The sequence below is a fragment of the Dipodomys ordii genome, unplaced genomic scaffold (assembly GCF_000151885.1).
Source record: "Dipodomys ordii isolate 6190 unplaced genomic scaffold, Dord_2.0 Scaffold97, whole genome shotgun sequence".
Lineage (NCBI taxonomy): Eukaryota > Metazoa > Chordata > Mammalia > Rodentia > Heteromyidae > Dipodomys > Dipodomys ordii.
Window position 1 is genome coordinate 5,797,053 of NW_012267313.1, and position 15,062 is coordinate 5,812,114.

Consider the following 15,062-nt stretch of genomic DNA (forward strand, 5'->3'; position numbering starts at 1 on the left):
AAAAGTATTTTCATATGTGGAATATTATGAATGTTAATTTGTCTAAACTTGCTGAATGGATCTATCTCAGTGTTAAAGATTTGCCTTCAGGGAACATGGTTAAATTAGTAAAGGATGAAAGGGAAACATCAGTGAGCAAAAATAAAAATAAAGTTCAGGGTTAAAATAGATTTGGAGAAAACAACCAATTACTGAGTCTACAGTCAATAACAAACACCTGCTAGTCTCCCCAGGCTAAAACCAGGAAAGACATGAGCCCGTGAAAATAGACATGAAGACCATGCAAATACAGCCTGATAACAGAACAAGAAGCTATTTCCACAAAGAGAAAAAGAACCCAGATCAAGTAAAACATGTGGAATATCAATGCAGGGAGGTTGAGGGTCAGAGAAGAGATTCACTCACAGAAGAACTAATTCTGATAATTATAAAATTGTATAGTTTGACACACAATGTTCCAATGACCACATTACAAACATTAAACCTGAATAGAAATAGAAACCCTCTTTCACACTTCACATTTCTGAAATCTGTGCATGAAGTTCTCTCTTCAGCAGGGCCCTTTTATTTTAATAGGGACAACCCAATAAGGAAAGTGGATAGGATATCCATTATATAGTATATAATGTCAAACATTCAAGCTCTGTGCCTGGCATAAGACATCATTTTTCTAAAAATTTTGTTATGGCTATACAGTATTCAGGCTGCAAGAACATTCCACAGCTATTTGATGTTAATCAGTTGGATTTTCTTGTCCTAGGAAACATCTCCAAAGTAAATCACTCAGATTTATGAATGCTACTAACAGAAGAACATAGCAGTGTGTCTAATTTCATGGAAAGATGTTTTGTTCAGTTGCAAGTAATAAAACATAGCATTTTTCTTCCTGGGCTTGTTAAGAATGCTAGTGTTGTGTTGTGTTTTGTTTTGCTTTAACCTCAACTTCACAATCTCCAAAGCAGAAAAATTTTCAAGGTAACCTTCCTAAATGGAATGATTGATAATCTAGGTGTTTATTTAAAATCCATTTATTAGAAAGGTCTTAGAAACCCCGGGGAACCCAGAATCCCAATAAAATGATCAACAAATTAGCAAAAGTACACTGGAAAGGTTCTATTAATTTTATTTTATTTAATATACACTATGTGCCAGGCACAGTTCTAAATACTTTATTAAACACATTTCATCCACTTAGTACTTAATAATAGCCCTGTTAGGTATAAACTTTCATTACCCCAGTTCTAGAGGAAGTAAACAAAACACAGAAAGGTAAATAATTTATCACTAGTAGAAGTAATTCTATTTTAGAACTTGGATATGATAAAAATTTCTAGTATGATGCTTTATTCTCTTCTGGGCCTTCACTATGAAAGATAGTTTTGGTTGATCACTGGTGGCTTACACTTGTAACCCTAGCTACTTGGAAAGCTGAGATTTGAAGATGGTGGTTCAAAGCCAACCTAGGAAGAAAAGTATATGAGACTCTTATCTCCAATTAACCAGCTAAAAGCTGGAAATGCAAATGTGGTTCAAATGGTAGAATGACTTCCTTGAGTGAAAAAGCCAAGCAAAAATGTTAGGCCCTGTATTCAAGCCCACGTACTGGGGAAAAGAAAAAGAACGAGAAAATGTTCATATTTCCTACCTTTTATAGGGGAGTAAGCAAGACAAGAACAGTACCCAAAGAGAGGACAAAAAGTACGGGATGGGACAGAAACTCAAACCCACAAGTTCTCTAGATTCCATAATCTAAACACATGATCCTTTCTCACATTTACTCTGCATCATTATACAGACTGAGGCTAGTAGAAAGGTAGAGCTATCTGGCTTCTTCTGAATGCTTACAATTATTTGTATACTTTATATAATTCTATATTCTTTCTTGTGGCTTGATGATATCTTACAATTACTGGATGTTTTGAGACTGTAGAGCATAATCTTCAGCATCTATAGATTGAGTCTAGTACAAAAGATGTACATTTTTTCGCAATTCTTGTTCATTCATTCATTCATCACAAACCTTTGGAGGACCTACCTCACTTTGCCACAGACAAAATAGGTATATTTATTACACAATTCTGTACTTTTAGAAATTCTCTAAAAAAATCAGTCATTTCCTTTTTGCTTTTATTCAAAGAAACACCACAACAATAATTTCTTGTCACACTATCATAAATTTTTATTGTAGCAGGTATTCACAAAAAAAATGTTTTGACAAGTGTCATTTTCCTGAATTTATCAATAGGTAAATGTACTCTTTTAAATAATAAGACTTTTTAAAGGGTGTGTGTGTCCATCAAGCCAGTTATTTCTTCTCTAAATACTCCGTGTGTGTGTGCGTGCGTGTGTGTGCGTGTGTGCGTGCGCACGTCACTCCCAAGGTTTGATTTCAGGACGTGGGTGCTGTCACTGAGCTCTTGTGCTCAAGGCTACCACGCTACCACTTTAAGCCACAGCTCCACTTCTGGTTTTTGAGTGGTTAATTGGAGATAGAGTCCCAAGGGGACTCTTTTTCTTCCTGTGCTGGCTTCCAACAGCGATCCTCACATCTCAGCCTCCTGAGGCACTAGGATTACAGGCATGAACCACTGGCCCCATCTAAATAACTTTTTTATAATTAAAACTTGTTTCTATATTATTTTCGTTATTTTCATTTTAAAGACAGACGTTTCTTTTTCCACTTGAAAAGTTTGGCCAAATGAATTGCCTACCTTTATTACGTGATGCTTTTCCTGGAACACAGGAATCTTAAACATTTGGCACCAATACGTTGTACCTTTGTTTGGGATTGGGACCTGTCTTAATAAAAAGAGGAGAAAGACACACAGTTACATTCTGTTGGCATGGTATTAAATACAATTTACATAGGCAAAAATGGTACACTTTCTGTAAAATCATCCACACAGTCATGAAACCTAAAATAACTTACGTCCTGATTTACAAGGTCAAAGTACGGCAAGACTGTAGGCAACATGCTGGCTTTCTCTGGATTCAACAAACGTAGACTCTTGGTGCCTCTATTGGAGTCGTGGTACTTGGGACCAGCTTCTCCTACATCTTCCTGATGGTAGGCCCAGATCACTCGCACTGTGCTATCCTGATGAGCAGACATGGATATGTTAGATCTCAGACAAGTACTTTCTTTACCTTTGAGTTGAGTCTAATGAAATCTATTGAAAGAAGGATATAAAAATGGAGGAAAGAAACTGATGACATTTGAAGTTCTCAACATGGGCTCTGATTTCACAAAGCGGACTTAAGTTGTTAAGGTTTCAATCATAGGAGTTACTGTTTTTAGAAAGAGACCTCTTGACAGGCAAGATGTGTGACCCAAAATAGGCAAAAGGAAAACTGACTCTGAAATTTTGCTTTCATAAACATGAGGGTAGTAAATCTGTCACCCTCAAAATCCTAAAGTAGCAGTGAACAGTTACCAAGTAAATATTATTGTGAATCAGCAGCAACTTTGGGAAATTGAAAGTTGTTAGAATGTGATGAGACCTTTTAGGAAAAATAAGCAAAATTAAAATTATCATAAGATTCTTCATAATACGCTTATTTTCCCAGGCAATAGGCTAGTCGTGCATATGCATTTACAAATATGGAAGGAATTGTAGATTCCAGGTTTATTACACTAGAGTCAACCTTGAATCCCTTTATGAATCCTGGGAATTTCCAAGGGACTGGGGTACTCCAACTGAGGGAAGCACTGTCAGTTGAAACTGGTTTCCTCTGAGCCACTAAGAGAGATTGCCCAGAGGGTTGTGTGGTGAGAAAGGTTTGCTAGAGTATCAAGAAATTGTTGGTCCTCCCACAGACTAAGATGCTTTTGCCAGGTGCTGGTAATAAGAACTCTGAAAATAACAAAGGAAAAGCTCCTGATTTTAAATGTTCTCTTTGCTATATTCTTTCTTAATAAGTCAGATGACTATAATTATTATTCCAATTAAAACATAATTGCCCTGTATGTTACCTAAAACCTGATCTATGTCCTGGCATGTGTTTTTATTCCTCTTTTACTCCTTACACTGAATGTTAATTAGAATTATTTGAGGGTTTTTTTTTTTGGGGGGAGGGTCCAGTCGTGGGGTCTGAACTCTGGGCCTTAGTGCTATCCCTCAGCTCTTCAGCTCAAGGCTAGCGCTCTACCACTTGAGCCACAACAGCACCATTTCCGGCTTTTTTCTTTTTGCTTATGTGGTGCTGAGGAATCAAACCCAGGGCCTCAGGCATGCAAGGCAAGTGCTTTCCCACTGAGCCACCTTCCCAGCTCTGAGGGTTTTTTAATATTCTTTTTTTAAAAGCTTTAGTGTATTAAACAAAAAAAATTTTATTGGCCTATACAAAATGAAAATAGTGCAACTTGTGTAAAAAAATGTTACATTTGCACATGGATTATTATTCTCCAAATGTTTAATTTGAATATACGTAAATTTTTTGTGTGAAATCTAAAACTAAAAAAATGTCATATAATATGGCAGTGGGTGATTCTAATCAGATTTTCATCATTTTTGTTTTGGAAATTGACAAAACACAGTCAGTTATAAATCATGTGAATCAATATCATAATTCTCCCTGAAGAAAACATCTCTTACAATCTTTAGCTAGTGTGTATTTTCAAATTTTATACAGAAGCAAAGATTCACTTTAAACATGATCATAAAAACTTTAAAGAGCTCTTCAAAATGTCAAATTAACATGATAATACATTTATTGAAATTTATAATCTTAGATTTTCTTCTGAACTCAGGGCCTGATCTCAGGGCCTGGGATTTGTTCCTGAGCTTTTGTACTCAATGCTAGCTCTCTACCACTTGGAGCCAAAACTCCCCTTCTGGTCTTCTTTGGTACTTAATAGGACATAAGTGTCTCATGGATTTTGCTGACCTGGCTGGCTTTGAATTGCCAGCTCCTCAGATCTCAGGCCTCCTAAGTAGGTAGGATTACAGATGTGAGCCATCAGTGCCTGGCTTTGAAGGTACTTTCTAAGCATTTATTCATGTAGTTGGTAAAGTGACTTACCAGTATACACATCCAATCCATGCCACCTGTCATGTCTTACCGTTATGCTCTTGTCATGGATGTCACAGGTGTGCAGTTCCCTGGTAAATTCAATTATTGTGTGTGTGCTGTTTTCCATGGCATATTCTAGTTGGTAATCTTGCTGAGGGTCTTTTTTCAACTCCTTCTTTGTATTTGTAAAGTAGTCCTATGGAAAACATGAAAATGAAAAATCCAGACTGTCTAAATAATGAATGAAAAGAATTGAAGTGGATTCATAGAAACTAAAACCCTCATTCTGGGTTTGCTAATTACAACATCCTTTATCCAGACTTATTATGTAAATCCTGGGGATTTCTAAGGGAAATCTTTCAACAGAAGTCTTTCAACAGAACAGACATTTATTTAGGACTCTGGAATACATTGTGATTCAGGAAAAGACAGAGAGATTTATAAGTTTTCACAGAGTATCAAAAAAACAAATGGATACTCAAGATCATCAAATACTTCACTGTATTTGAAAAGGTGGACAATTTCAGCACTGTGAAATGTTTCTGCCCCCTAAGGAAATCACTAGTGAACAGCCAAGGCAGAGCCAGCCCCAAGGCCAGAACTCTTTTCCTATTGTGCCTGGTGAGCGACTCCACCTTTCAGGTTTTAATGACACAGGCTTATGAGGATGAGATGTAATTTTAAACAAATATGCAAAGAAACGAAACTAGTTGAAATGTAAAATATCGAAATGCTAAGGAAGTTGTGTTTCTGTGGATCAGCCATAGTTGCTGTACTATACTACTCGTCAGATGGTGTACACAGCTTTCTAAGAAAGCAGACTTTGCAATGTAATAACTAGGACCTAACCTCTGGCTGCAGAAAATGAGGGAAGGGGCAACAATGTTCTACAAGAATTGTACTCATTTCCTTACTTATGTAACTGTTACTGTATATCACCTTTACAATAAAAAATAAAATAACCCCTGCCTGTCCTTTTTAACAGCCTTTCCGTACTGTTGCATCAGACCCTGAGAGCTTTAGCTGAACAGTAAAATGGAAATAATATGCATCTATTTAAGGGTAAACAAAAGGAGGAGGCTGCAATGCTTGGTAAGAAATGTACGCATTATCCTGCCCATGTAATTGTAACCCCTCTGTACAGTATGTTCACAAATAAAATTAAATTAAATTAAAAAAATATGCATCTATTTTATAAATTTTGAAAGAAAATTAACTGAAATGGTATGGGCACTATCACATCTTGAGGGGCTTGTGTCCCTCCAAGTTAATTCCCTCCCTCCTTTTACAACAGATTTAGTGATCCCCCTCCCTCAATTGTTTTGCTATTAGCTTACCATCATGAGATTTATCATGGTACTCATTTTCATCACTTATAAAAAACAAAAAAATATATAAATTACATCATTTTATTCAGTAATTATATTTCATTGTTGAAAATAAAAAGTTGTTTTAGGATATACATGTTGAAATATAATTGTAGTTACTTTTACTGACACCACAATTATAGTTGAAGAATTGATTGCTTTGCTTAACTGGAAAATACACAAGAAAAACAAACTTTGTGTGAACGTCACACTGAAATAGATGGCACTTTTTGTTCCATAAGATAATTACCAAATGTGTATAGATTTGGCATCCACAGTCTAGGTATTTTTAATGTGTTAAACCCCAGAGTTATTCACAGTACACAGTCTAACCAACCCATCTTCACCAAGGAAACAATAACTGCATTTTACATTATACACCAGATCGTTTCTGCACAATACACATATTAACTAATTTAATCTTCACATCAAATCTTGGTGATTATGCCAATTTTTTTCATCTACAAAGAAACTGAAGCAATGTCCAGGATTAGATAGCAGGTAAATGTTAAAGACAATACTCAAACCGTAGCTTTCTGAATCCCATATGAGCATCTTTTCTCACTATTTTACAAGCTAGTGGGCCCTGCTGAACTGCTGAAATGAGTCTATTTACTTCTGTTTCTCTGTCTACTTACCTCTGAGCTTTATATTAAATATTCTTACATACAGCTAAAGTGGGAGCTTGAAAAAAGTTATTCAGAGGACCAGGCTGCAATTGAGAAAGCAATTTAAAAAACACAATCCTATGATACAATGGTCTGCCTATATTTGTCATGCAGACATTCAATATACAAATGAAGTAACGATGCTTATGGACAAAAGAAGATTTAGGTCAACGTAACTATGCCTTTACCCTGTTCTCCCATTTCATTACATTATTCATGCAATCAGTTTCTACAAACAAATATAATACAATACAAATTGTAATCAGTTTGAAGAGTCAAATAATTTATCCCAGTCGGGCAAATGTTCTTCCAAAACCATTATTTCCACAAATATCCAGCGTGCTTGCCAATTTTCCATTCATCTTATTTCCACTCAACAGTACCAATTCTTTCCAACTATTCCATCCTTTTTTTTCCTGACTTAACTGAATAAAGAAATAAAACTTCCCTTGACTATACTGAAAATTCCTTCAGCTCATCTGCCCCGTGTAAACCAATGATCATTTATTATTTTGAGAATAAAACAGAGCCTGAAATGATGTTATAATGCTGGGATCCCAGCATTTGGGAAGCTCAAGGAGAATCCCTTGTGTATGAGAATCCAGGACTTGAACAACATAGCAAGGCCTCGTCTCAAAAACAGTAAATGAATAAAAATAAAACATTTAGGGAAAAAACTTCTACCGATTCCTTCAAAGTTCTGGGTTCCTAAGGAAATGTGATTGTCTAAAGGAAGTGTTTAAGCTTGATGTAGAAAAATATGACTGGATCTTAATAAAATTAAACGGAAATGTGAACTACAATACCAGTATAGTTCTTTCACATCTTCCAACTTCTGAGACCTGTTTTGAGATACGTCTTCAGTTTACATAGTTATCTCTGCTGGACCCCGGTTAACAGTTAGAAATTCACGGGTTAATCTCTCATTGTTTTCCTGAGATCTCCCAAAATGCTCTCAACTCCCTGTATACAAGATGCCAACACTCCTCCACATTCAGCTTATGATGTTACAGCTTATTTTATTGAGAGAATTTTACCTGTTAAACAGAGGGAAAAACAGCTTGCCTTCTCTCTACCCTAGAAAATACCCACTCTCTTGAATCACAAAACTTAATTTAGAAGCAGAAAAAAAGGAACCAAAGGAAAATTAAAAAATAGACATAAAGGAGTAAAAAGAGAGAAAATATTCCATGAGACCATACACATAACCTTTTAATGTTAATCTTTTAATGTTAACCTTTTAATGTTAATGGTGACTAAAAATGGACAATTCAGATGAGATATGAGCGTGTGTGTGTGTGTGTGTGTGTGTGTGTCTGTCTGTCTGTGTATATGTCTGTGTGTGTGCTGGTTTGGGGGCTTGAGGTCGGGGCCTGAGGGCTGTCCAAATTTAGACTTATGTGTACTTAATTGGTTCTGCAAAGTGAAATGTGAAGTACCATTACCCTATGTGAATGACTTTATGATCTGATTCTCAACCAATTCTGACTCAAATACCTAACATAGGGTCATTATTTAGCTTGACAGTTATTTAGATAAAATACTACCCGTTACCTCTGAAAATCTTGAGTTAATTGACTACAATAATGAAGTTAAGGTTTACATGCAACAAAAACAATTTGAATAATGTTCTCAGAAGGTATTTCCTCCCCTTGGTATATGTTGTGCACTAAAAAATTATGAAATATACAATGGAGGTTACGATAAAGTATGTTACCATCAGCTGAAATCATCAGCCAGCTGACATCAATCATGGAGGGTGGTATCATGAGTACTGTAAATTTCTTTCAAAACATTATCTTTAAGTCATTGCACAAGGAGTTGCCACTAACCAAAGCAGTTTATGAATACAATGCATTCTGATCCACGTCCCCCCTTTCAACATTCTCGCCCATCCCTCACAACACACGCCTTCCCTTACTTCTCTTAGTTTTGTAGTATATGCATTGATTCCTGACTGCATTCTCCCTTCCACCTCTACCCCTCTCACCTTGGCTCCACCCCACTTCTTGCAAGTACCTGTTTCCTGGTATTTATTTTGTTGAGCTTCCATTTTGCCTTTCTAAGGAATACACTCTTTGGAGTTCTCCCTTGAATCTACTATATTTCAGTTAACATATTTTTAACCACTTGCATACCACCCAATGCATTTACTTATAGGTTTATAGGACTAATTTTAGTTTCTGCACATTGTGAGGGAAACAATACAACTTTGCAACGTTTGACAATAGAATGACTTAAAGAGAGACTTCTCAGAAGTAAAAATGGTCAATAGACAAAGAAATGCTTAACATCTCCTGCCACAAAGAAAATGCAAATCAACACTGAGATTCTAACTCAACCTAGTTCCGATGGCCATTATTAAGAAAACAAACAACAGCAGAGGCTGGGGAGGATACAGCGAAAAGGGAACTCTAATATACTGTTGATGGAAATGAAAGACCACTCTAGAATGCAGTATGGAGGTTCCTCGAAAAACTAAACATAGAACTACTCTATAATTCAGCAGTTCTACTCCTGGGCATTTATCTAGGCTACAGGAAAGTCACCAGAATAAAACCATGTTCACTGCAGCATTATTAACCATAGCCAAGACATGAAATCAGCCCAGACACCCCTCAAATGGACAAATAGATCAAGAAAATATGATATATACACAATGGAATTTTTACTCATCCATTAGAAAGAATAACATTTTCCCAGAACTGTCACTTTCAAACTAAGATAACATGGGCTGGGAAGGTGGCTCAGTGGTAGAGCGCTTGCCTTGCATGCCTGAGGCCCTGGGTTTGATTCCTCAGCACCACATAAGCAAAAAGAAAAAAAAGCCGGAAGTGGCACTGTGGCTCAAGTGGTAGAGTGCTAGCCTTGAGCTGAAGAGCTGAGGGACAGCACCCAGGCCCAGAGTTCAGGCCCCACGACCGGACCCAAAAAAAAAACAAAACAAAACAAACTAAGATAACATACCAAAGAGCTAGCTAGCTTTGGTAATCAACAAGATTGCTAAGACCTTTCGATCAAAAGCTTGATTACACCGATGTTAACTTGGTTCTCACTTATTGTTAGTCTTTTTTTCCTTCTTGCTGCTACAGAACAGAGCTTTGACAAATGCTGTATGTTACACAGGGTGAAGCGAATACTCTTGTGGGTGTAATAAGCAATACGCATAGACTTCAGTTCAGCTTGGAGACATGCATGCAAGCGCAGCTGCAGGGAGGTCCTTGAGGAAAGCCACACCATCTGTCATCATTTTTCTCAACAGGTGCCTGCAGCTCTCCCTATTGTCATGTTCAAAAGCCTTGTGTCTGCAAACACTTTGGTTTGCAAGATCAGTTTCTGTAAGAAGTGTGATGATGGTTTAATACTATCATTAGTACAATAATCAATATTGTTGTTAAGAAAAATGTTGGTCCTACAAAATCACCAAGTTGTATAAACAAACAGATAGACACAATAACTTTTAGAAAGGTCTTTCTTCACCATTTTTAGAACATTTCCTTGATTTCAAAATGGAAAGTGATGGGGCTTTTAGAAACCAATTCAGATGAAACCAAACTCTCTAAGTGTAAGAGGAGATCTGTTTAATCTTTACTAGAATTCTAGCATAGAGACGAGTATTTTGCAGTCCAATGAGAGACCACCTGAATGGTCCATTCTTTATATGTTATATTCTGTTACACACATCCTAAATCTCTTTTTAATTTCCATATTAAATAACTCATGTTTTGCTATGAAGATATAATCAGTGGAGATAAATAATAAAATTAAAATTATTAATAAAATTTGAATCCTTCATCTCTAACACTTCTGAGAAAATATCAGCTTTTGCTATTCAAACAGTATTATTTATTTTCATCATATCCCATTATTTTTAAAATATTAAGATGACTCCTCTTAACTTTCCATGACCAGTTTATACATGGAATAAATTTTGAGAAACAAGTTGGTTTCTTTCTTTCCTTTCCAATATGCTATTCTTCTTTCCTTTCTTTAGATCTTCTCTTTCCTTCTTCTCATGCTACTGTGGGGTGTGTGTGTGTGTGTGTGTGTGTGTGTGTGTGTGAAAGAGAGAGAGAGAGAGAGAGAGAGAGAGAGAGATGTATTTACATGCTAGAGAGGCTTCCCTGGAGATTAAGAGAAAAAATAAGAATGGGGGTCATGAGGAGTCTCAGTCAGGAGTCTCACAAGAGTCCCAGTGGTTTCAGAACAACAAGTAGTAGTACAGCTACAGAGAAGAGTAAAGATTTTTAAATTTCACTAGGAGAAGAGGTCTATAGAAGTTAAAGATGGGCTTTAGATTCAGAGTTTAAAAATAACCACTTGTGTGTGTGTGTGTGTGTGTGTGTGTTGGTGGGGCTTGAACTCTGGGCCTAAGTGCTGTCCCTGAGCTCTTCAACTCAAGGCTAGCACTCTACCACTTGATCCACAGCGCCACTTCTGGCTTTCTTGTGGTTTATTGGAGATAAGAGTCTCACAGATTTTCCTGCTTGGACTGGCTTTCAACTGTGATCCTCAGATCTCAGCTTCTTGAGTAGCTAGGATTACAAGAGTGAGCCACCAGTGCCCAGCTTGACCTCTATTTTTTTAACTAGAATTAATGTGTCATTTACTGAAATAAGGAAGGCTGAAAAGTAGACAAGTTGAAGGAAAATCCAATAAGTTTGAGAAATTCACCTACATGCTCAGTGGGTAGGTTAGAAGACAGAGAAGACTAAGATTGGTCAAAGGTGAAAGAGGAAACTGTTAATCAACTCATCAATTTATATTCTACTGTGCTCTTAAAGTTTTCCAAACTCTTCCTTTGAATGTGTATATATATATATATATAGGTATGTATGTATATAGTTTAAATATACATATATACGTATGTATGTATATAGTTTACCTTTTACTTAACTTTTCACATTTCAAATGTATCCATATTCACTGCACATAATTTAAATAGACTGTGAAATTTATGACAGGAAAAGAGATAAGATACTTTTATGACATTGTAACAGCTTAAAGTACATCTACCCAGGTGAATTTCTTGAGGCAATTTTTAAACAAATCAGTGTGCTTAACAGTGTGTACACATACAATATTCTGTTTAAAACATCTTCTATTCATTTCTCAAATAAACTGGAAGCAGGAGTGTGGCATGATGTTTTCTTTTTCAACATCAAACTCTAGTTGGAAGCTAATCTGAAGGAAATCGAATCCTGATTCCCATCAAGGAGGATTTTGCTCAAAAATATTAGGAGATTATCACATAGCATTTAACATGGTGAAAAGGCTTATAATCTCAAGGGCAATCATTCAATTTTAATGTGTCTGTCAGAAATATGCTTTTTATACTAAGCTAAACTCTACTTTTTAATGTATTATAATTCGATATTTTCTTCTTCTCTGGAGCCTGATAGGTAGTATCTAATCTATATTTCGTGAGAAATACCATCCACTAATTCATCTATAATGATCTTCCTACTTGGCAAAATTTTGTCAAAGATTTCTCAATCCTTAGGCACCCAGACTTCCAGAGGATTCAACCATCCTTGGAATTTTCCCTTGTCATTTTTTTCTTTTTGTTTACTCACATGTCCTTTAAAAGTTCTATTTGAAGTGCTGGAGGAATATCAATACCAAACTTCAAACTCTACTACAAAGCCATAGTAATCACAACAGCTTGGTACCGGCACAAGAACAGATCTGAGGATCAATGGAATAGAACTGAAGATCCAGAAATGAACCTGCAGACCCATAGCCACCTAATATTCAATAAGGAAGCCAAAAATAAGATGGAAAAAAGACAGCCTTTCAGTAAATGGTGCTGGCTTGGTTAAACACCTGTAGAAAACTAAATTTAGATCCTTATATATCACCCTGCACCAGAATCAACTCCAAATGGATCAAAGACCTCGGAGTCAAAGCAGACACCTGAAAACTTTACAGGAAGGAATAGGAGAAACTATAAAGCTCCGTGGCACAGGCTAAAATTTTCTTAATAAAGACTCAGAAACAAAAAAAATCAAATAAAGGTTGGACAAATAGGATTGCATTAAACTGCAGAGCTTCTGCATGGCAAAGGACATAGCTAGCAAAATCAATAGAGAGCCCACAGATTGGGAGAAGATCTTCACCAGCCATACAACAGACAAGGGCATCATATCTAAAATATACTCAAACTCAAAATGTTAAATTCCCCAAAAACAAATCTTCAAAGAAACAACCGCCTCATTAATATGTGGGCTAAAGATTTAAAGAGACTTCTCTGAAGAATTAAGAGTGGCCAACAGACATATGAAGAAATGCTCAACTTCTCGAGCCATAAAAGAAATGCAAATCAAAACAACATTGAGATTCCACCTCACCCCAGTTAGAATGGCTATAATCAAGAAATCTAATAACAACAGATGCTGGAAGGGATGTGGCCAAAGGGAACTCTACTGTATTGTTGGTGGGAGTGTAAATTTGTTCAACCACTCTGGAAAGCAGTATGGAGGTTCCTCAAAAGACTCCACGTAGACCTCCCCTATGACCCAGCAATCTCATTTCTGGCATTTACCCAAATGATCACAAACAAGGCCATACTAAAGCTACCAGCACAACTATGTTAATTGCAGCACTATTCACCATAGCTAAGATACAGAACCAACCCAGATGCTGTTCAGTTGATGAATGGATTAAGAAAATGCGACATATATATACATATATTATATATATGTATATACATATATATATATTTATTTACAATAGAATTCTATGCTTCCATCAGAAAGAATGACACTGCCCCATTTGTTAGGAAATGGAAAGACTTGGAAAAAATCATATTAACTGAAGTAAGCCAGTCTCAAAGAAACATAGGTCCCATGGTTTCCCTTATTTGCAATAATTAGTATATGTCTAGGATAATTTTATCAGATGAACAGAATAGCTAAGTACATATGACCATATAAGATGATGTTAAGTGAAATGAACTCCAAGACATGGGCTCAAGAGGTTTTTCTTTGTTGTTGTTTGTAATGTACTATGTGATTTTTTTTTTGTTGCTGTTGTTTCTTTTTGTTGGAGGAGATGTGGCCGAAAGGGAATCCTACTGCATTGTTGGTAAGAGTGTAAACTTGTTCAACCACTCTGGAAAGCAGTATGGAGGTTCCTCAAAAGATTCCACATAGAGCTCCCCTATGACCCAGCAATCACACCTTCTGGGCATTTACCCAAATGATCACAAACAAGGTCATACTAAAACTACCAGCACAACTATGTTGATCACAGCATCGTTCACCATAGCTAAGATATGGAACCAACCTAGCTGCCTGCCCCTCAGTAGATGAGTGGATCAAGAAAATGTGGTATATATATGCAATGGAATTCTATGCTTCCATCAGAAAGAATGACACTGGCCCATTTGTCAGGAAAGGAAAGACTTGGAAAAAATTATATTCAATAAAGTAAGCCAGTCCCAAAGAAATTTAGGTCCCATAGTTTCCCTCGTTTGTAATAATTAGTACACGTGTAGGACAATTTTGTCAGATGAGTGAAAAGCTCAACTCAAAAGCTATGTACATATGACCATATGAGATGATATTAAGCAAAATGAACTCCAAGACACGAACACAAGAGGTTTTTCTTTGTTGTTTTTAATGTACTATGTGATTTGTTTGTTTCTTTTGTATGTTCTTCCCCTATGGCATGTCCCCTGTTGTCACTGTATCTGATTTTGGTACAGTGGTATTGTATATATGTTTATTTGAATTAGGAAAGAGAAGGGGAACAACAGAATGGTGAGACAAAGGACAAGGAGGAAACAGATGCAACCGCGACATGCACAAGCCAGTATGCTGGAAATGATCTGCTCAACTTGGGGGTGTGGAGGAGAGGGAAAGTAAGAGAAAAATGAGAAAAGGTAACAAGTTTGATAAAAAAAAAAATTGTACTTATGGGTTGGGAAGGTGGCTGAGTGGTAGAGCGCTTGCCTTGCATGCCTGAGGCCCTGGGTTCGATTCCTCAGCACCACATAAGCAAAAAGAAAAAA

General features: G+C 36.5%; 1 protein-coding gene across 1 annotated transcript in view; it reads right to left on the bottom strand.

The window, feature by feature from the left end:
* The window catches only part of Moxd1 (monooxygenase, DBH-like 1), a 59,528-nt gene that overhangs the window by 32,024 nt on the left and 12,442 nt on the right, over window positions 1–15,062 (bottom strand). The window contains exons 2-4 of the mRNA XM_013026806.1: window positions 5,063–5,209; window positions 2,930–3,097; window positions 2,712–2,795 (exon numbers count right to left, since the gene is read on the bottom strand). Coding sequence (XP_012882260.1) covers window positions 2,712–2,795; window positions 2,930–3,097; window positions 5,063–5,209 — 399 coding nt within the window. The remainder of the gene's footprint in view (window positions 1–2,711; window positions 2,796–2,929; window positions 3,098–5,062; window positions 5,210–15,062) is intronic.